We start from the raw sequence: 21706 nt of genomic DNA on the forward strand, positions 1-21706 counted from the left end.
AATTCTGTATTACCTTTTAAATGGTCCTTTGCATCTGTGGACCAACAATAAACTGTCGTAGACAATGATAGGTTGCCTCCCTCCCATGATGCATTCCTTGATGTAGATGAGTAGTAATTCTTTCCATTAAATGAGCACTAGTCCCTATTCAGTATAAATCCAGCCTTGTTTGGTTGTTTGGTACTGATCACCCTTTAAGTCTTGAGAATCAGCATGAAATCCCCCTTACTCTGTTCTCTCTGAATCCATTTCTAAATACTGAGCTTGAACAGGAGTAAGTGGAATGAGTGCTAGGGCCTTAGGATCTGGGTTTGGGGTTCTGGCTGCCCATTTTGTAGCCTGATCAGCCAGAATATTTCCTTTAGCTCTATTAATATCAGTCTTTAGGTGGCCCGGGCAATGTACTATGGCTACTTCTTCCAGCATTATAATAGAGTCTAATAAGGCCAGTATCTCCTCTTAATTTCTTCCCTTCCTGATGTTAGTAGATGTCTCTCTTTCCACATGGCCCCATGGGCATGCATGACAGAGAAGGCATACTCAGTATAAATGGTTACCTTTTTCTTAGCTCTGAGGCACAGGGCTCTTACGAGGGCTGTGAGCTCTGCCTTCTGGGCAGACGTACCTGGAGGGAGGGCTTCTGCTTCTAAGGTTCCTGAGGAGTTACTACTGTGTACCCCGCCTTCTGGAGTCCCCAGTCCACGAAGCTGCTCCCGATCATAAACATATTCATATCTGCATTTTCTAAAGGCTGATGAGTTAGGTTAGGACAGCTAGAACAGACTTCTTCAGTCATTTGTATGGTATGAGATGCCTTACGGCATTCCACAGTGCACTTAATGGCTCATTGTCATTTCCTTCAAGAGCCTCGTACAGGGGTTTGGCCATGAGTCCAAAGTTAGGAATCCAAATATTACAAAACCCAGCCGTTCCTAAGAATCCTAGCAATCGCCTTCTGGTCGTGGGTACAGCTACCCTAGCTAACGCTTCCCTTCGATCCAGCAATAAGGGATCTTTTCCTTTTGATAACTCAAATCCTAGGTATTTTACAGTCGGTTGAGAAATTTGCGCTTTTCCCCTGGAGACTTTGTCCCCAGTCTGCCAGAAAGTTTAAAGTGAGGGTTGCATTTTGGTCTGAAGTTTCCTTAGTTTTACTAGAAGCAAATATAAGGATTTGGCATCACGGGATGTATATCCCCTACAGTTTGGTTAATGGCTTTCAAATTCTGTACAAAACAATAATCTCTGGCCCTGGGTTTTTGTACCAGCAGGATTGGAGAGTTATATGGGGATTGACGAGGTCCGATTAATTGGCATTTAAGAAAGGTGGTTATCAGAGGGTTTACACCTTTCTTTGAATACCTGTTTAAAGTGTATTGCTTTAAATTGGGAGCCTTGGTGCCTGGATGGAGTTTTACTACTATTGAGTCAGGCATCTTGACTCTCCCTGGCCTTCCTGCAGCCCAAACATCCGCTCTTACCTTTTGTGGAATTTCCTCAAGGACGGGTCTCCCAGTTGTAATAGTGCAGCTCAGAGGGCGCAGGTTTGATCTGGGAGTACTTTAATGTCTGGTGAGAAAATCATTTAATTTTGTTAGTAGATCTTGCCCCAACAAGGGAATGGGGGCATCAGGCATGTACAGAAAGCTGGGCTTTAAATATGGTTTTTTTCCGGTTACATAGATCAGAGGTAGAAAAGGGGGGAGTGCACAGATACCAACCCCCTGGGTTGACCTTGGTCATCTAGATCGGCAGGAACTTGTCTTAAGGGATATTGCCCTGCCTGAGGCAGAGGACCACGTGGACTCAATTGAATACGCTGGCATGTACGGGGAGGGGAGCCGATCCCTTCTGACTCTCTGGTAAGGAGGGTATGAGGGTAGGGCTGGTTGTGGCTGTAGGAGGATTGCTGGTAGAAGTCTTGGCACGCCACGCAGGACTTCCCCCTTCGTATGGCGGGAGGGCCACAGGGCGCCCAAGGCGAAGCCAAGTGGAGTAAGTCGAGATCATCATTAGGCTCTGACTGCAGGCAAGACAGGCTTTTCCTGAGGGTCTTGCCTCTGAACCATGATTTTACATCTATTCTGCAAATTCTTATTGTGATATAAAGACCTAATTTGGTTACACTGCTGAAAAAATTGCAAAATAAGTTAGAAAAAACAGTCAAGTGACTTGTACCTGCTACCTCTTGATCTGAGGAAAGTTGATATTCACAGTGCAAGGCAGAGCTGATGGTAGGACAGCCAAGATTTCTCCATGTGGAAGTCCATCCTCTGGAGAAAAAAAAAGCCCCTTCGTGAAGCAGGAGCTCTGTTGTTGGCTGACCGGGCTGCCTCCATCGTTGTGCTCCAAGCACTTTACTTCTTGGCCAGCAAAAACACGGAAGAGCCTGGAACAACTGCCATTAGCAAACGCCTGCTCCCTCTTCCCAGCCTCCATGGATTGGGCCCGACGTCAGTCTTATCAGAGACTCGACGTCCGTGGGATGCAATGCTGGCTGCACCTGGAAAACCCTTGAGTTCATGGGAGATGAAGGAAAGCACCAGGGTTTGCCAATCTGGGGCTCAGGGCATACTTTGTTCCTTTGTAGGAAGCACCTGGGCACACTCAGGGCTTGCCCCCTCAATGATTCCACCTTAGTGCTGATTCTGAGGGGTTAGCTGGCCCCCCTGAGAATGGACGTTTGGAGAGAGTGTGCAAACAAGCAACTCATAAGTCAACAGTTAGCCAGTACCCCAGGTTTCAAACCCAAGAGCTGAGAACAGTCTACGGATTGCAAACCTCTAGAAAATGGCCTTCCCTCACTCCCGCCGACCCCACCCCACCCAGAACAGCAGACAGCCTCAAGAGGTGTGAGGGAGAAAGCAAGAACCGTACAATTTGGGAACCAATTTCTTCCCCTAGTTGGTTTCTGGAAAGAAGCAAGCAAATGAAGTAGTGACTATTCACAACTTGGCTGTATGAATTCCCCCGAGAATCCAATGAGGAGTCAAAGATGGCCAGCATGGATGTGAGGGTTCACTTAGGGAACACTGGAAACTTTCCATTAGAGGTGATTGCCAAGAACTGTGGCTTGAAAGTCACTCATGCTACCAGCTGCTGAGGAAGCTGCCCGGCAGCTCCAAGACTGTAGTCAATTTGGCCAGAGGCTCCTAATAATTCTCCCCTGTGTGCTAAGGGCAGGCTTGCCTATTGCAGAGGGGCCTGTGAAAGTCCAGACTGTCTCCCTTGCCAGTTCAGAAAACTTACCCGATGAGGAGGAGGGTGAGAGAGGTGACTGGACCACCTTGAAGAAAGTGAAGTGAGGAGGCTGTCTTAGACTCAGTTGGAGCTGAATTTGAGAGAGGAATTCAGGAAGATACAGGCTGAAATACCCAAGCCCTCACTTCCTTTCTGAGCATGTTGGTGTTTAATCTTCCTGGTAGACGACCAAAACATTTTACCTCCCCAGCAGAGATCACAGACGAGCTAATCTAGACGTCTGGGCTATTTCTAGGTGGAATGCATTCAGCCCAAGGCCTCCATGTATGTAGTCCATGGCCTTAAGCACCACCACCAATGTTTGTTCCTCCAAGCAAACTTTCCTTTTACATAGAGAGAGACTTAAAAGCAGTTCAATGCTAACTCCCTGTTAGTTTGGCTCATGCAAAATAGGGTTAAAATTCTCAGTAAGGGAAAACCAAAATGTGTCCAATTATATAGAATTCCTTTAACCCAAGAACAGGGTATGTTCCTCTGGGATGGAGGATTTTCCTGCTTTACACGCCCTCATTTCTCCTTTACCCTCTCACCCCAACAAGGTAATCAGGGCTGGTTCCATTAAGAATACACCCCTGTATCAATACCTTCGGGCAATCATATTAGGGACAAGTGAGAAAAAAAACCCCACACCTCCATAAGGCAAGGTTTCTAGCCAGGGAGCAATGTCTTTGGTCTCCTGAGTCAGAGGGCCCTCATTCATATCTGGTTTAATAAAGTTCTGGTACAGTCATACAAGAGCCAACCGCTATCAGCCAATCCTAACAAATAAAACAGTCAGACACAGACAAACATAGATAAACAATGAAACCAAAGGCCTGGGACTCTAACCCCATCCTTTGAGTACCTCAGTGGCTAGAACCTTTTATATTGTCTCCCTTAATATGGGACTCTAACCCATGATCTTGGCCTTGGGACTCTAACCCAAGGTTTGGGAATCTAACCCAACAAAAATCTCCCCAGGTTGGAGCTCTAAATTATAATCCCAACAAGGTTATTAGACAGGCACAGGTGCATTTTAATGAGCTTACTCGCCCAAAAGACCTCTGATCCAGGAGTTGCTTCTTTTCTCAAAAGTGAAAGTAGCACCAAGGAAGCTGGAGTGCCGGGCTGGGGAAGCAGGAACCTGATAGGTGACCCTCTAGACAGATTCGGTCTAGGTAGCCACTCTGGATTGGTGGCAAGGCACACACTCCACTAAGGGCCACAGTGCCTCTGGCAGGCACTCAGAAGACCTATGTCCCTTTGTGGTCGCCAAAATTGTTCCAGGCAAGGGCTCGCTGCCCGATGCGCATAGAAGCCAATACTACGGCACCGGCTTTTGAGAAAAGAAAGAGCTTTATTGAGAGGTTGACAGGCAAGGAGACAGATTTGAGAGGCTTGCCTCCTGTCGATTTGCCGCTCAACCTCTCAGTAAAGCTCTTTCTTTTCTCAAAAGCCGGTGCCATAGTACTGGCATCTATGCACACTGGGCAGTGAGGCCTTGCCCAGTAACACGATCATCAGTCTATTCTATGTGTGCATATCCTCGGGCATGTTTTATTCAAATAACATTCCTACAGGTTTCTTTTTATAAATTTATTTATTTATGGCTGCATTGGTTGCTTCTTAGGGGCTTTCTCTAGTTGTGGTGAGCAGGGGCTACTCTTCGTTGCAATATGCAGCCTTCTCATTGCAGTGGCTTCTCTTGTTGCGGAGCATGGGCTCTAGGCACGTGGGCTTCAGTGGTCGTGGCACATGGGCTCAGTAGTTGTGGCTCGCAGGCTCTAGAGTGCGGGCTCAGTAGTTGTGGCGCATGGGCTTAGTTGCTCCGCAGCATGTGGGATCTGCCCGGACCAGGGCTTGAACCCATGTCCCCTGCATTGGCAGGCGGATTCTTAACCACTGTGTAACGAGGGAAGCCGTCCTACAGGTTTCTTGCCTCTCGTCTCATATCTTATTGAAGCCCATTTTTTTTTTTTTTTTGCGGTACGCGGGCCTCTCACTGTTGTGGCCTCTCCCATTGTGGAGCACAGGCTCCGGACGCGCAGGCTCAGCGGCCATGGCTCACGGGCCCAGCCGCTCCGCGGCATGTGGGATCTTCCCAGACCGGGGCACGAACCCGTGTCCGCTGCATCGGCAGGCGGATGCTCAACCACTGCGCCACCAGGGAAGCCCGAAGCCCATATTTTTATGGCCATATTTACAATATTTGTTAAACAAATTATTATTCAAATACATGACCAAGAAAATGACTTTTGTAAAATGTTTTTTAAAAAATGAACATGATTTCACACAGGTATATCTAATCATATCTTTATTTCTTTTGAGTAGTGAAATAGCAAAAACAGAATTCCTCCTTAAAGAGTACATGCACTATGGATTTTTTCTGCTGAAACTGTCTCCAAAACAATGGCAAATCCAGCAAGCAACGAAAAGGGTGTCAAAGAATAAAGAAAATGTGAATGTCAAGCTTCCAAGTATAATGACAAGTAAGTCCCATATTCTTAAATTCAATTAAGTAAATATCCCTAATTCTAAAATATTCTGCCTCAATGTTTGTTTTTTATTAAATAGTCAGAATTTTTATTTTAAGCAGAACCTGAACAATCCCACTATCCCACTATCTCTGGTATTATAAATTATTAATTTGGAAATTCAGGTTAATTTCAGATATGAAGTAATAAAAATCTATACATGGAGGGCTTCCCTGGTGGCGCAGTGGTTGAGAGTCCACCTGCTGATGCAGGGGACATGGGTTCGTGCCCAGGTCCGGGAAGATCCCACATGCCGCGGAGCGGCTGGGCCCGTGAGCCATGGCCGCTGAACCTGCGCGTCCAGAGCCTGTGCTCCGCAACGGGAGAGGCCACAACAGTGAGAGGCCCGTGTACCGCAAAAAAAAAAAAAAAAAAAAAGTATTTGTTTATCTTTCTAGATGAACCTCAGAATCATTATGCAAAGTTCTACCTAACCCAACACCCAACTCCCTGACCAATTTTTTGTAACATTTTTATTATAATTCCATAAAACATAATTAATTTCAGAAAAATTGGCAGCTTTACAAAATCAACCTTCCTATCTAAAAACATGACACATTTCTCATTTGTCAAATCTCCTGGTCACACAATTAAGGTTAGAGGATCTGGAGTAGAGTGTAGGGGAGGGGGGTGGAGGAAGTAGGTAGTGGGGTCAATGTCTTCTTCTCTTTAAAATCTTGAATATAGAAGTCACTCAGTTTAAATAACATCCCTTAACAAGACGTTTTAGTAATATGTGTTCCAGTATCAGTCTAAAAGCTTAAGATGGTAATTTATGGCGGTGGTAGAATCCACTGGTTCTTCATCCATTTTCTTTCCTTCCCCCACTCACCATGTATATATTGGAGGCATACAACGTATCGGGTTCTTTTTAAGACTCTGAGTACACAAAGACCAATAGGACATAGTTCTGCACCCTGGACCTATACTATACAATACAATAGGGCAAACGATACAGCAGTGATAGTGAGGGGTCTGGGAGCAAAAGCAAAAAATGTGATCTATGCCTGAGGTATTTAGAACAGTCTTTTTATATATATATATATAAATTTATTTATTTATTTTTGGCTGTGTTGGGTCTTCATTGCTGCACGCGGGCTTTCTCTAGTTGCAGTGAGCGGGGGCTTCTCTTGTTGTAGAGCTCGGGCTCTAGGCATGCGGCCTTCAGTAGTTGTGGCATGCGGGCTCAGTAGTTGTGGTGCGTGGGCTCAGTAGTTGTGGCGCATGGGCTTAGTTGCTCCATGGCGTGTGGCATCTTCCCAGACCAGGGATCGAAACTTTGTCCCCTGCATTGGCAGGCGGATTCTTAACCACTGTGCCACCAGGGAAGTCCCAGAAGAGTCTTTAAGAGGAGGTGATGTTTGAGCTGGATTTTGAAGAATAAGTAGGAACTTCCCAGGTAGAGGGTGGGAGAGTGGGACCTGCTGTGGTTTCAAGACAGAATAGCAGAAAGGGTGACTGGAAGTCACAAGAGCACAGGCATGAGGAAGTGTGGCCTGGCTGTGGGGGGGACCTGGGGGTCAGTGGATGGAGAGACCCAAGACCAGTTTTGCCCACTTCTCAGTTTCAGACCAGGGTCAGGCCCAGACACTGGTGTCAGGGGAATGAGTGCATGGGCGACTTGTATGGGCCTATGGTAGGTCTCTCCACAAGGTGTAATAATTGAAGTCCATCATTTTTATTTTATATATTGATCTTTTAAAATCTCTGATTAGAAATATGTATGATTAGGTAAAAATAGAACCATGGTTTATATTTCACCATCTATGTCCCTGATTTGTGACCTTTAATAGTTGTGCCACGTTTTTGACAAAATGCACCCCCCCACCCCAAACAGTGCCTTTGATTTTATGCTTGGAACCAAAAGTAGTAGAATAAAAGAGCTCTATTTCCTATACGATTATTATTCTAATAATAATTTTTAAAAAGTAATGGGCATATCGGTGCAGAAAAAATGAATATCTTGTACCAAATAACAAGGACTCAGTTCTAATTACGTTATTTTTTTCACTTCCACCATCACCAATGACATGGACTTCGCCTGGACATTTTGAACAGCAAAACCGCGCAAGACGACCACTCCCACCCAGGAGCAAAAGAAATCATCCTTATCAAAGTACAGTACATATTGATTAACTCTCTTGAAAACTGTGAATTTTTTTTTTAAGCAAATATTTCTTTTAGCCTTTCTTTAACATACGTACCATGTATCCACACCCACCGTTAACAGATGCCGGAGGTAGTGGTTCTATGTGCTCCTGAGGTGACCAAGCTCTCATAGGCCTCCCTGCATCCTTTGATGAGGGCCTACAACTGCTATCTGCAGAAACTGCCTGCGCCCTGCGTCTTGGGTCTTTGCCTCTCAGAATTCACTGCCCAGTTGTTTGAATCCACTGCTGACTTGTGTGTTTGCAATTTTACCATGTCATTCAAAATTGCTGCAATGAGACTATAAAGCATTTTTTGTTTCTTCCCTTATTTGATTATTGACTCATTTATACTCATTATTTCATAAATTGGTAGTTCTCAACCCTAGCTACCCCAGGGGAGCTTTTAAGAAAATATATTGATGTTTAGGATGGGTACACCAGCCCCAAAGGAAGGATCTGGGCCAGCACTGTATTATCCATGACAAAAGCCAACACAGATACTGTGCTCTGAATTCCAGGGACTCTGGGGTGACTGCACTTCTGTGGCATTTAGGAGTCACTGTTTTGTTGTGTTTTTAATTAAATTTTCATTTTGAGATAATTGTAGATTCACACGCAGTTGTAAGAAAAAAATACAGAGAGGCCCCACTACAGTTCACCCAGTTTCCCCCAATAGTAACATCTTACAAAATTGTAATATGATATCACAACCAGGATATTGACATCAACAGAGTCAAGACACAATCAAATACAGAATATCATAAGGATTCTTCATGTTGATGCACACAGTAATACTCAAACGTCACATTCATTCTCTCAGAAAGCTCACCACTCTCCTAGTTTCTTTCATTTACTCAGCACATATTTATTGAGTGCCCTGCAGGGCCAGCAATAAATAAAAGACAGTCTCTGCCCTCCAGGGGCTTACCATCTAGTGAGGGAGACAGACGAGGAATTTGTCAGTTACACTATAATGTGATAAGGCCATTGGAAGGATAAGCTCAGGGTGCCACAGGCATGCAAAGGAAGGACTCTCAGCCCAGATGAGAGGTGAGAGACTCAGAAAGCAAGGGCGGGATCAGTGAACACCCTCCAGATCAGGTGGCATCTACGCTGCTCCTGGTGAGGAGGAGGGGTCAGTGAGGACACTCTGGAAGAGGGAGGGGCCTTCTGGGACAGGGGTGACGGCGTTTGGCTCTGTTCAGAATGGCTGGGCCGCAGGGTGCAAGTGGGTGAGGCTCGAGGGGTAAATAGGTATTGCATCATGAACAGGGAAGCAGTGGTGCCATCCAAAGGAGTCTATGTTTTGTTCCAAGTGCCCTGGGGAGCCACTGAGGGTTTTAGCAAGTGTGTGACAGAGACCCAATCAGATCTGCATTTTAGAAAATTGGATATGGTGGTATTTTAAAGAATAAAATGGACAGGGATGAAACTAGAAATAAAATGGACAGGGATGAAACTCCTAAATGGACAGGCCAGTTAGGAGCCTGTTGTCACAGTTCATCAGGTGAGAGATAATGGACTGCCTCAACCAGACAGTGGCAGCGGGAACGAAGAGGGAAAGGCTGTGGGACACATCAGGGAAGTGGTATTGACAGGCGTCCCCTATACTTTGGGGGAAGTGTGAGGAAAAGCGAGTGGCCACAGACAACTCCCAAATTTCTAGTGTGGCAACCGGGTGTATGATGTTGTCATTCAATGATATTGGGAACACAGTAAGGGGAGCAAGCCTGGCAGGAGGATAAAGAGTGTGATTTTGGATGTGTCTGTTTGAGCTCCCCAGGGGACACCCAAGTGGATACTGGTGTCCAGTTAGAGGCTGGCCATTGAAGTCCAGAGCTCAAGAGAAAGAGAGAGAGATGTGAGAGTTAGTATATTAGCAGTGGTTGAATCTGTGAGAGAGGATGAGATCAGCCCAAAAGAATGGTTAGAATGAGAGGCAAGAAGGCTGAGGAACCAGAGACCCAAAGAAAAGGAACCCCAAAAGGTAAAAGTATCAGAGAGGTGGGAGATTGATTAGAAAATGCTATCACTGAGTCCAAGAAGAGTGGCATGGACAGCAGTACCAAATGCTTTCTCAGGGGATGTTTCCCAAATATTCATTTACTTCTATGGCCCTTTCTCAGTTTTCCTACAACTTATTTCCAATTGCCTAACGGGCAGCTCCAGGTAGGTTATTTTGTCCCCTCAAACTCAACATGAACAAAGCAGATCTTAATCCTGTTCTTATCCCATCCTTTAACCGTTTTCCTCCCTGTTAGTGCAACCTCCATTATTCCAGGCTCACAAACTACAAGCATTGGAGTCATCTTTGTCTCTTCTGTTTTGGCCCCAGTAGCTCTATTCTTGGTTACCATGAATTCTTTCTTTCATGCATCTCTAGATTCTCCTCCCAAGCCCCACCCATTTACTCACTTTTCCCATCATCACTACCCTCTACTTGAAAGTGTTACTTACCTAGATCACACCAACAGCCGCCTTACTCTCTCCTTAGTCCCTGCCCCTTTTAATATTCCAATCATTTTCAATTTATCCTTCTTAAAGGATTTTTCCAGAGCCACCTTGCAAGCCATATAATTATTCTTTAAGGATGTACCTCATCACCCACCCACCCCCAACCAACATTTCCTCAGCCTGATCAGAAGATATTTTAAAAGGTAAAATCTACTCTTAAAAAGACAAATATTGTGTTACTTGGAACACACGTTTTGTTTTGAGCACTAGAGCACATGTTTAGTTTCTCAAGAATACTGCCTTAAAAAGGACAAAGCAGATGTAGCAATGTAGATTGTCATGTGTTTGTTTTTTCTAAATTTTTTTAAAATTTGAAATTTTATAGATGCACCTCAAATAATTGGTATCATGTGGCATGGCCCTTCCTTGTGGTCTGTTTGCATATGTCACCCTTGTCTGGGACTGAATCTGATTTTCTTTTGCATACTCATGGAATCCATGGATTCCTGCAATCAGCAATTCCCTAAAAGGCTAAACAGGCTATTGAAAAGAACTATGTTACCGTTAGGTTCCAAAGACAATTTAGAAATGAAAGCAAATCTGTTGACAGAAAGTGGCTCAGAAATCAGGCATTTTCTTTTTCTTTTACAGCCGAGCTGAAAGTATCAGTTCAGAAGACAGTTCGGAATTCTTTTTAGATGATGATATGGACTATGATCTGGTAACCAGATTATCTTTCTTGATTTAAAAATTGTGTTTGGTGAAAAGTATAAATGCTCATTTCTTCTTTTGAAATTAAAATGTCCTATTCCAAATATTCCACAACTTTCCAGAAGAAAATATGATTTTGATACTGTTCTCCAGTTATATACAGTTCATCTTTGTCATCAGACATTTAATGAAAAATAAATGTCAGGACTTCCCTGGTGGTCCAGTGGTTAAGACTCCGTGCTTCCACTGCAGGGGGCATGGGTTCCATCCCTGGTCGGGGAACTAAGATCCCGCATGCTACACGGTGTGGCCAAAAGATAAAAAAAAAAAAATTAAAAATAAATAAATAAAGGTCTATAAGAAGGTAACAATTTAGGAGATATACATTATCTACAGTCTTCCTATAAAAATAACCACCTTCTGACTGTTTATCATTTTATTGGGGCTTGAGGTATGCTGGGTAGCTGGACTGTGAGATAAATTGACCTTCAACAAAACAGCCCTGTATGGCTACAACCCTGACTTTGAGCTAATCCCACACTATATACAACCACAGAAACTCAAAACGAATGAAAAACACTTGAAAACACCATCCATGTATTATGTATAACATACCTTATCCAAGTCTTTTTTTCTTAATTGTAGAAAAAACATAATTTACCATCTTAACCATTTTTAAGTGTATGGTACTGTAGTGTTAGCTATAAGCACACTGATGTGTAACAGACCTCTAGAACTTTTTCACCTTGCAAAACTGAAACTATACACCAACTGAACAACTCCCCTATGCCCACTCCCTCTAGCAACCACGTTCTACTTTACATTTCTAAGAGTTTGATTACTTTATATACCTCGTAAAAGTGGAATCATGCAGTATTTGTCTTCTCATGACTGGCTTATTTCGCTTAGTCTCATGTCCTCAGGTCTTCCAGGTTTATCCATATTGTAGCAAATGACAGGATTTCCTTTTTTTTTAAGGCTGAATGGATATACCACATTTTCTTTACCCATCCATCCGTCTATGGACATTTAGGTTACTTCCACCTCTTGGCTATAGTAAATATGATGAACATGGGTGTGCAAATATTCAAGTCATCTTGCGAATAATTAAATTTACTTAAAGTAATATAAACTTATACTTAAAATTTTGGAAAATAGAAAATCATTAAAATGTGGGGAGAAAATGACCTCCACTTAGCCTCCTGTCTTTCTCGTTCTTCTGTTCCTCTCCCCTTACCTTTCTGTAGACCTGCCTTTTCCCTTTTTCCTGCCCTTGCCTCCTCCTCTGCTCCATCCCTTCTTCCTTCTCTTTTCCTCACCCTCTTCCTTTTCCCCTTCCCTAACAACCTTGATCTCCCCCCAACACCCAAAGTGCTCTCTTCCTGAAGGCCAGCTCTCATGTGGAAATAGGCTCCTTTGTCAATCTCTGCCCATGTCTCCCTCATAATCAGAATGGTATTCCTTTACCCCCCTGTTTCTTCCCTAGATGTCACATGTACACAGGTAGCATGTTTTTAAGCGAATTATATTCTTCATTATTGATTGATTAGGAGCCAGAACTTTATTTCAAAGAACCCGAAGAGTTACTTCAGGTCCTCACAGAGCTGGAAGAGCAGAATCTTACTTTGGTACAATACTCCCAAGATGTAGATGAAAATCTTAAAGATGTAAATAAAAAAGAAAAACTTATACAGGATAAAATGTAAGTCATTAAAAACAAGTAGACTTATTCTATTAACCGATTTCTAACCAGAGATAAAGTCCAACTCATTTATGTATGGCCCTTCCTTGTGGTCTCTCTGGATTTAGGATGGGATTTTTGTTAATAATAGTTTACACTGAAGAGTGGAAAAGGTAGAAGTTATATTTACACAGAATAGACTGGCTTTAGTTTAATTTTAGTCCCTACTTTTCACTTGTCAAAATATTTTCCTAGCTAGCAATAATAAAAGACAATTTAAAAGATTAAAAAGAATTGAAATGTCACCTACTGCCTTAATTTTTGTTCAATACAGTTTTATGCTAGCATCTGGCTAATCAATTCATGCTTTGGATAATGCTAATAAATGCCTTTTACTTGGCTGTGACTCTCAGCAAAAGTTTTTTTTGTGTGTGACTTAAATATATCATTTTATAATGTACATATTGATATATCAGGGCTACTATAAAAAAGGATTTCTGTTGGGAAGGAGGCTGGATTTGATGACTCACAAAATTCCTTTCTACTCTAAAATTTTATATGATTACAATTTTGGAAAATAGCTTCAAGTTGCAGAGAATAGACCTTTATATCTACTCATTCTAAAAATGTGTAGAACCTTTTTTGGGAAGAGTCTTCTGGATCAGAAGACAGCAATCATTTTAAATAGTTAAGTCAAACTACATTGAACTTTGGAACATATTAACTTGTTCATAAGTTAAGAACCTAAAACCATAATCTCATAATCACCCAGTAGACTACTGTATCCTTTTAATCCTTGTCTCTTCTCTCCCAGTCCTCAGTGTATGGGGCCCCCGCCCTGACAATATGATTTGAGGGGATGGGGTGGGTATGGTTGGGCAGGAAAAGGGGATCTATATCAGAATCTCTAAGTGAGTAGTCAGGAGTCTGTACTTCACCCAGTGGCTCCTCAGATATTCTGATTATCAGCCAGGTTTGAGAACGCTGACATACTAGGTCACACAGCTTGGGCTCCCGATACCTCAGCTCTGCTGCTTTCTATTTGGGGGACTCGGGGGAACCACAGAAGTGGGGGTGGGGTGAGAAAAATGCTTCCTGATGGAAGTTAAAAAGCATCTGTGCATTTATTTTTCTCACTTAAACCTGAAAAGTTGCATGTACTTTGTCAATGTCTTAAAATATAAACTTGTATTTGGCTTGCTAGACATAGGATGTTGACACATGATCTGGAGGGAGTGCTGAAGCTCCTGACTGATGGCTTATTTCACTAAACCACAAATTACAGACAAGGGTCTCTTTCTTCTTTTGCAATAGAAATACCAACATAGAGTTTCTTTTGGAACACAAGGAAATGCTTAAGGTTAACTGTGTAAGAGAAGAGGAAAAAGCAGCAGAACTGGAATTAAGGTCCCGGCTATTTAGTTTTGGAGAATGTAATTCAGATGCTCAGGTAATCATTCTTTGCCTGTAGTAATTTTATTTTGGCTCATGATATTAATAATCTGCATTCCCTGTGTATTAAGCATTGGAATAGGGGAATTAAAGCAAACCACAAGTCCCAGGTTGATGATGGAGCCCAGAAAGCAGCTTGGAAATAATTACCTTGTCAATATGTAATAGCTAATTTCACAGTAGATAGAAAGCATTTAAATTGGCATTGGAGTTCTCTTAAAATGTTACAAAGTATGATGCTGAGATTTCCCCGCCTATAAATACATTTCTTTTAGTCAGTATACATATTACCATACATATGAAGTATTTCACTACCTGTGATCATTTTGGTATTAATTTGAGGGGCAAATAATTAACAGAGGAATCACTGAATCAGCACTGAAAGGAATTATCTTCCCAACAGTGAGCTTGTAATAGATTGTGGCCTCTTTCGGGTCTGCATAGATCCATGTGTGCTTATCTGTTTGCGTGCTGGTTTCTCCCAGCTCCATGCAAACCCCAGGGTAGGGGTTGTCTTACCCTATCTAGTCAGCTAAGTTTAGTGTCCTCATAAAGTAAGTGCTCAATAAATGTTTGTTGAATGAATGATTAGGTTAGTTTTAAGACCCATAACAAACTCCAGCTAACATTGGTTTTCTTGTAAAAATCTCAAATGAATAAAATTCAAAACTCATATGTGAGACTAATATCACAATTATAGTTATGAACTTGATTTTCAAACACAGGTAGATTTAAGGGGACTCTATCAGAAGATGACTATGCTCCCCTGCCCATAGGTGGGCAGGGTTATAAAAGACAAACCTGTTTATGGCTCCTTCACAGCCCACATTTCCTAGGGTGGCATAACACCTGGAGGTAGGAGGGCATAGGACTGTGCACTGCCAGAGCAGGAAGTGTGATGACAGCCACCTCTCAGTTCTTCAATGCTGGGGGTTTTTTTAAACCTTTTTTTAAATTGTGGTAAAATATACACAACATAAAATTTACAAGTTAACCATTTTAAGCGTACAATTCAGTGGCATTAAGTATATTTGCAATATTGCATAAGCATCACCATTATCTATTTACAGAATTTTTCATCATCCCAAACAGAAACTCTGTACCCATGAAATAATAATTCCCCATTCCCCCACCTTCCAGCTTCTGGTAACCTCTGTTCTACTTTCTGTCTCTATAAAGTTGCCTCATATATATGGAAGCATACAGTATCTGGACTTCTGTTTATGGCTTATTTCACTTAGCATGTTTTCAAGGTTCATCCATGTTGTAGCATGCATCAGAATTTCATTCCTTTTTACAGCCAAATAATATTCTGCTGTATTTTTATACCACAGTTTGTCTATCCATTCATCTGTTGACAGACACTTGGGTTGTTTCCACCCTTCAATTCTGTTTTAAATAATTCTGAAGCTGAGTAACATGAAAAATGTCAGGTAAATATCAGTGGTATCTCCCCGTGCCCTCCACCAAGCCCCTTTCATCCAAGTTTAGGGTGGCTATGAAAAAAAGTGGCATTTCAATACTCAAACTTTGAAGCAACCAGAGCCCTAAATGGAGAAGATAGAATTGATCTGAAAATTACTTTCTTAAAGACTATGACATTTGGGTCACAAGTGTAATTTTGGCATCCGTGTATTATATACTCTGGGAAAATGGAGCTAATAATTCACAGTGTCTCCCAAAAATGTGAAATGTTGGGGCAGAGAAGCAGAGGCAGAGCAGGACAATTGGCAGGGGAAAGTATTCTTTTCTAAGAATTTTCCAGCTTCCCCACTCCCATTCTTTTCATATGTTGAAATGTGCAAAACATAATCCTTTATGAGTGAATAAGCATAGCTGTGTCTAATTTTAATATTCATAAATTATCATAGGTATTTTGGAGCTATGAGTATTTTATTCTTTCAAAATTTCCACACTCTTAACTGTACTTAATCCCCTAAAAACATTTTTCCTTGATTCAATATTTTACTTTTAAAATAAAATTTTAAACTCAACTATAATGTAATACTGAAAAGTGCACAGATCCTAAGTTTATCTCTCAAGGAATTTCCTCAAGGTGAACACACCATTACCACCCCCAGAAGCCTCCCGCATGCCCCGTTCCAGTCTCTGCCATACACCCAAGATGACCACTATCTTTACTTCTCTCACCATCGATTAGCTTTCATGTTTTTGAACTTTATATAAATGGAATCATGTAATATGTCTGGCTTGTCTGGTTTCTTCCTCTCAACATTATGTTTGTGAGATTCATACATGTTGTTTTGTGCAGTTGTTTATCGAACATGAAATGGAATGTAAGCTATTCCGTTGTTCAATTTGCAGAACGTCCTCATCTCTCGTTTTATCGTTCTTGGGCACAGGGAGCTAATCAAGTTCAATTGCAAAAGTTGTTTACAGTCAGCACTCAGCAGAACATAACATGGATTAGAATTACAGAATCCTTGAGTTGGAAAGGACTTTGAAGGTCATCTAGACATCTACCCCCTCGCCTATCCAGTTTTGATACAACTATTTCTCCTAATCATTGCTCTGGTCAGATCACTTCCCATTCACTGCTGAAGGCATCCAGAGTTCGTATCCAGTATTCTGAGCCTTTCACGGTCCTGTCCCGATCCTGTCCCGCTACACAGCAGGAAGCAGCATCTCCTCCCACTTCTTGCAGCCTCTCTTGGCTGCTCCTCCTCCGAGGTGCTCTGGGCTGGGCCCGCCATCTGGTGGCAGCTCCAGGGATGGGACTGATGCTTTACTTCTCTGTCATCTGTAGGCCTGTGCCTTGAGCTCCCTTTTTCCTTGTCCTTCTGCTCTGTTGGGCCAGGCCCTCAATCTCTTTTTCATACATGAGTATTTTCTTTAACCTCATTCCCCAATCCTACTTCTTACACTGTTCTTAACTTGTTATCTTAATAAAATATCTCCACTTGTCTTTTCCTCTCCTGTTTGACAGGCAGAACTTAAAAAGAAAACAAGACATGCTGAAAGGTCACTGCCCATCCATCTCTAAAGCTCTTTCTAAGTGTTCAAGAGGTTTCCCCACAAAACTTCCATCAACTTACTAATCATTCTCATATTAAAGATGTTTTCTCAGAATATATATTTTTAATGACCCACATTACAGTAATTTTTTCCATATCCAAGTACAATATTTTAGCCCCTTGATGAGTTATACTTTTTTCCTTTTATATTTTTCTATACATCTAAAGTTTCTAAAAGGAATGTGTTAATATAAATAGGAATACAATAAATGTTATTTAGAAAGGGAAAGAAAAAAGCTTTATGGCAAATAGGACTTTTGCTTTTTTTTACTTTTTCCTTTAACATTATTTTGTATTTCTCCAAATTTCCTAGAAGAAGCATATTTTAAATATAAATAGGGAATACAGTAAGTGTTACTTTAGAAGAAAAACGGGGGACTTTATGGCAAACAGGACCATCAGAAAGCTTGTTAAACTAGGTGGGACAGACAAGCTGTTTGAAGTAAACTATTGGTAACAGATCTTGACTTGTAATTAAGTGTTGGTGGCTCTGTAATGAGTCTGTGGTTTCAGGAGGGGTCTCCCATGGCTCCTGGAGCTACATCTGTCTTGAGGATTATTTGTCCTTGGCTTTATGGTGATTCTCATCTTCCTGAGCAGAAGCAGGAATGAGGGCAGGATGCTACCTGGAGAACGATTTACTTTGCTCAGTTTATTGAGATCCTTTTATCTGCGAATGCCGGGTACACACTGGAGAGACAGAAAGTTTCCTTACGGTCCCGAAACATGTTACCTACAAGCTCGAGCATCTCTACCAACAGTTAAAACGGCACAGTGGCCAGGTACAGGGATCAGCAAGGTTTGGCCTAAGCCTCTGCTTAGACTGGAGTACTAGAATGGCTTCCCAGTGGAGAGAATGAAAAAACTCCTCAAAAGATTTTACAGGCCAGCTTAGGAATCTGTTTGCTTGTAACTTTTTTTTTCCTTAGAGAATGCATTCATTTAATCAGCAAACATTTATTAAGTGCACAGTTATGTGCAAGGTGCTGCTTTAGATATAAGTGTAAAAATAAGAAATAGCTCCTGCCTTCCAGGTGCTTACAGTCTAGGAGGGGAGATAAGGCATGTATGCAAATAACTATCATACAGGATTATAGTTTTAGCAAATTAGAATAGTAAGGGCAAAAAAGGGAGCTCACACACTGTGCTGCTAGGAAATGCGTTAGAGTGGGGAAAAAAAGGATTTAAAATGTTTATGTAGTGTCTACTTGAATGAGAATGATACAGAAAACATTCAAGCAAAAAGACAATCTGTCCTATTAAGTTATTTTTATACCTAGACTGAAATATTTTTAAAGAAAATAATCCAAGGTGTTACTATAGTAATGATCTGACTATAAATTATAACATAAATTCAATGCTGCATTTTCTCACTGTTCTATGTTGTACTAAAGTTTTTCTTTTAAAAAAGGAAATACTTAGAAGAACATAAAAGCCTTTTTCATTATAATATAGTAAAAGGGAATTTTACGTTTATTGAATGAACAAGAAAATAGTAATGAAATTTTATGTTTTCTGCTCTCCTTTTCTTCTCAACCTCAGGAAAAACTGATAGACTCTCTTAGTAAAAAAATTAATCAAGTATACAAAGTCTGCATTGGAGATGCTGAGGTTGGCAGCCTCAACCCAGTTCAAAAGCTGGTAAAAGTAGAGTCTCGCCTGGTGGAATTGAGTGATCTCATTGAATCCATTCCCAAAGAAACCGTGGAGGCAATTGAGAGGATGAAACAGAAAGAACGACGGCAAAAGTACAGTCACTGTCTTATGATATAAATGTAGTGAAAGACTTAATGAGAAGCTGTTTTTGCTTGGATTCCACACACATTAAGGAAGTCTATTATACAGCAAGTCTCTATTATACGCAATATAGAGACACAGTGGAATCAAACCCAGCCCTGCCCTCCTCATGGAGCTATTATTTAGTGTGGAGACACATAACATCCATATTCTTACGAAATAAACATCTCGTTATCAATGGTAAAACGAGCACTGTGAAGGAGAGAGTTCATCAGGGGCAAATGACATAGTTTCGGATGGGCAAGGGGTCCTTCTAGCCTGAAAAAGTGAATTTTCAGAGTGAATATTCACTACTTACATGAAAATTTTCAAAGGGCTATAATATAGAAGGAAAACTATACTTGTGGTGAAGGGCCCAAGACTAGAATTAGGAGCCTTTCATTGGAAAACTACAGGGAGACTCAACCTATGAAGGAATTGTTTGAAAGTTAGAGCCATGTAATGAGGGTTTTCCTCAGTTCCTAACTGCCAACACTTACATACATCACATTTACTCATTAACTCATTTATTCCTCAAGATAATCTCATGAAGATTGCCATCCCTGGAACACATACCACCACCCTCACCTCCACCCCTGCCCAGCCCCCATGTCCCCACATCTTTGCCTAGCTTGGGGCCTTTCCCGGAGAATTCACTGATTTAGAAATTTCCATACCAAGTTAAATAAGGATTTTATGTACATACTACCTTTGAGGCAATGATTATTATAAATATAATATGATCCCTAGTATAATGTAGCATATAGAGAATGCTTATAGGTGGAATAATGTTCTTGTTATAGCAAAAAAACATGTTGGCAGGCATACTAGAACTATGGCTATGAGCATGGGCATTAGAGCTGACCTGCCTGGGTTCAATCCAGGTTCTGCCATTTACAACTTTTGTGACCTTAGGCAGGCCACACAACCTCTCTAAAGTTTCAGTTTCCTTATCTGTAAAATGGCAGTAATAATGGAACTTATCTCACAGGGTTGTTGTGAGGATTAAATTAAATAATCTATGTAAAGCGCTAAAGCATGCTTGGCATATAGTAAGTACTCAAAGAGTAGCCATTAATATTAGATACTTTGTTACTGCTTACATTACTGGGGTGGGGGGGGATATGGTTTCCTCCATATAAAAACAAAGTCCAGAATATATTAAGGTGATCCTGATGGGATTTTATTGAATATGAAGCAATTTTTTTAAGAAATCATAAATGAAAATCACTCCTTCCAGAAGATGACCTTTGACTAATTATACTAAGAGCATTTGCATCTTGTAATTACTACTATTTCCAGTAGTGATACATGAACCTAATTCCAATTACTTATCATTCTTATCAAAAGGAGAATTTTACTGGATTTCTCCCATGGTTTGGAGGCACCTAACATAACACCTAATTTTGCATAAAAAATGTTCAGTGAATGTTACATTGATAATTATATACATCCATACAAAAGCTATCACTTGTCCAGTGGTTATTCTGTACCAGGCATTGGACTAGACAGTTTGCATAAGTCAGCTCATTTAATTTTATCCTCATAACAACTCTGAAGAGAACAAAGACAAATACTATTTCTTGGCCTTAATTTGAGGATAACATTCAAAAAGATTTACTGGAAAGTATGTTTTTGTGGTTATCCATTGAACTATATACACTTGTGATCTGTGTACTTTTCTCCACATTATACTTCAATAAAAAGGTTTAAAAAGAGGGGGAAATAGCTGGAAATTAATTCAAGTGGCTGCCATATGGATTAACTGCGAAGTACCGAACTGTAAATGGAGTGATGAGAAAGCTTTGCTGAGGTGCTTGTTTTAGACCAAGATTTGGATAGATTTTACTTCTTCCAAAATGGTGACATGCATTTTCTTCCCATTTCAACACAAACAGGATTTGTTGTTGAAATTTCACCTGAATATTCAAAACCCATAGATTTGGGTGAAGATGAAGTATTATTTTCATTTAACCTTAAAGGAAACTTTGTAATATTTACATAATTTTTTACCAAATAGTAATGATGTAGGTCTTTTTTACTTTCTGTGATTTATAGTTAGAACAATGTCTTCCCCTCTTGACAGGTTGCGTGAAGAGAAAGTGAAAGAAAAACAAAAACACCAGGAGGAAAGGCTAAAAACTGCTCTGGAAAGAGCAGGAGCACAACCAAAGAAAAAGGTTTGTGTTTTGTTATTAATAGGTTCCACTACATCAATGTGTGAGGGCTTCTGTGGTGCAAAAACAAAATACCTAACTCATCTAATTTATCCAGGTTAAACTTCAGTAAGATTGCTAACAGCTTAAATTGATCTCTCTCTGGTTCCTTGCTACTTTTAGAATGATTCAAATTACTGGTTCTACAGTTCTCCATTAGACTAACTTTTTGGTAAAAGAAACCTCTCCCCTCTCCTCTTTTTCTTTAGCTCCAGGTGCCATGAAACTATAGAGAATTAAAAAAATAATAGTAAGTGAATTACATATTACTGGAAGGGTCTTTTAATCCTCACACTGTAAAAATAATGAGACTTATAGTTGAAGTTAAAATAATTTACCCAGAGTCACTTCAGATTTAGCAGCAGAATCTGACCAGAAGCCAAGGTTCTTCATATTTCAAGATTACCTGTTCAGTAAGTTTAGAATTGGGCAGTCACAGAGTGCACGTGGTCTATGA

At 41.0% G+C, this 21706-nt stretch overlaps 1 protein-coding gene across 1 annotated transcript in view; it reads left to right on the plus strand.

Annotated features, from left to right (window-relative positions):
- CCDC38 (coiled-coil domain containing 38) overlaps positions 1-21706 on the plus strand; it is a 41412-nt gene that overhangs the window by 16992 nt on the left and 2714 nt on the right. Inside the window, 9 exon segments of the mRNA XM_079936549.1 lie at positions 5572-5757; positions 11030-11099; positions 12640-12791; positions 14085-14220; positions 17858-17866; positions 17870-17966; positions 17969-18039; positions 18800-19005; positions 21120-21213. Coding sequence (XP_079792675.1) covers positions 5572-5757; positions 11030-11099; positions 12640-12791; positions 14085-14220; positions 17858-17866; positions 17870-17966; positions 17969-18039; positions 18800-19005; positions 21120-21213 — 1021 coding nt within the window.

This window comes from Stenella coeruleoalba (assembly GCF_951394435.1).
Source record: "Stenella coeruleoalba genome assembly, chromosome: 11".
Classification (NCBI taxonomy): Eukaryota; Metazoa; Chordata; class Mammalia; order Artiodactyla; family Delphinidae; genus Stenella; species Stenella coeruleoalba.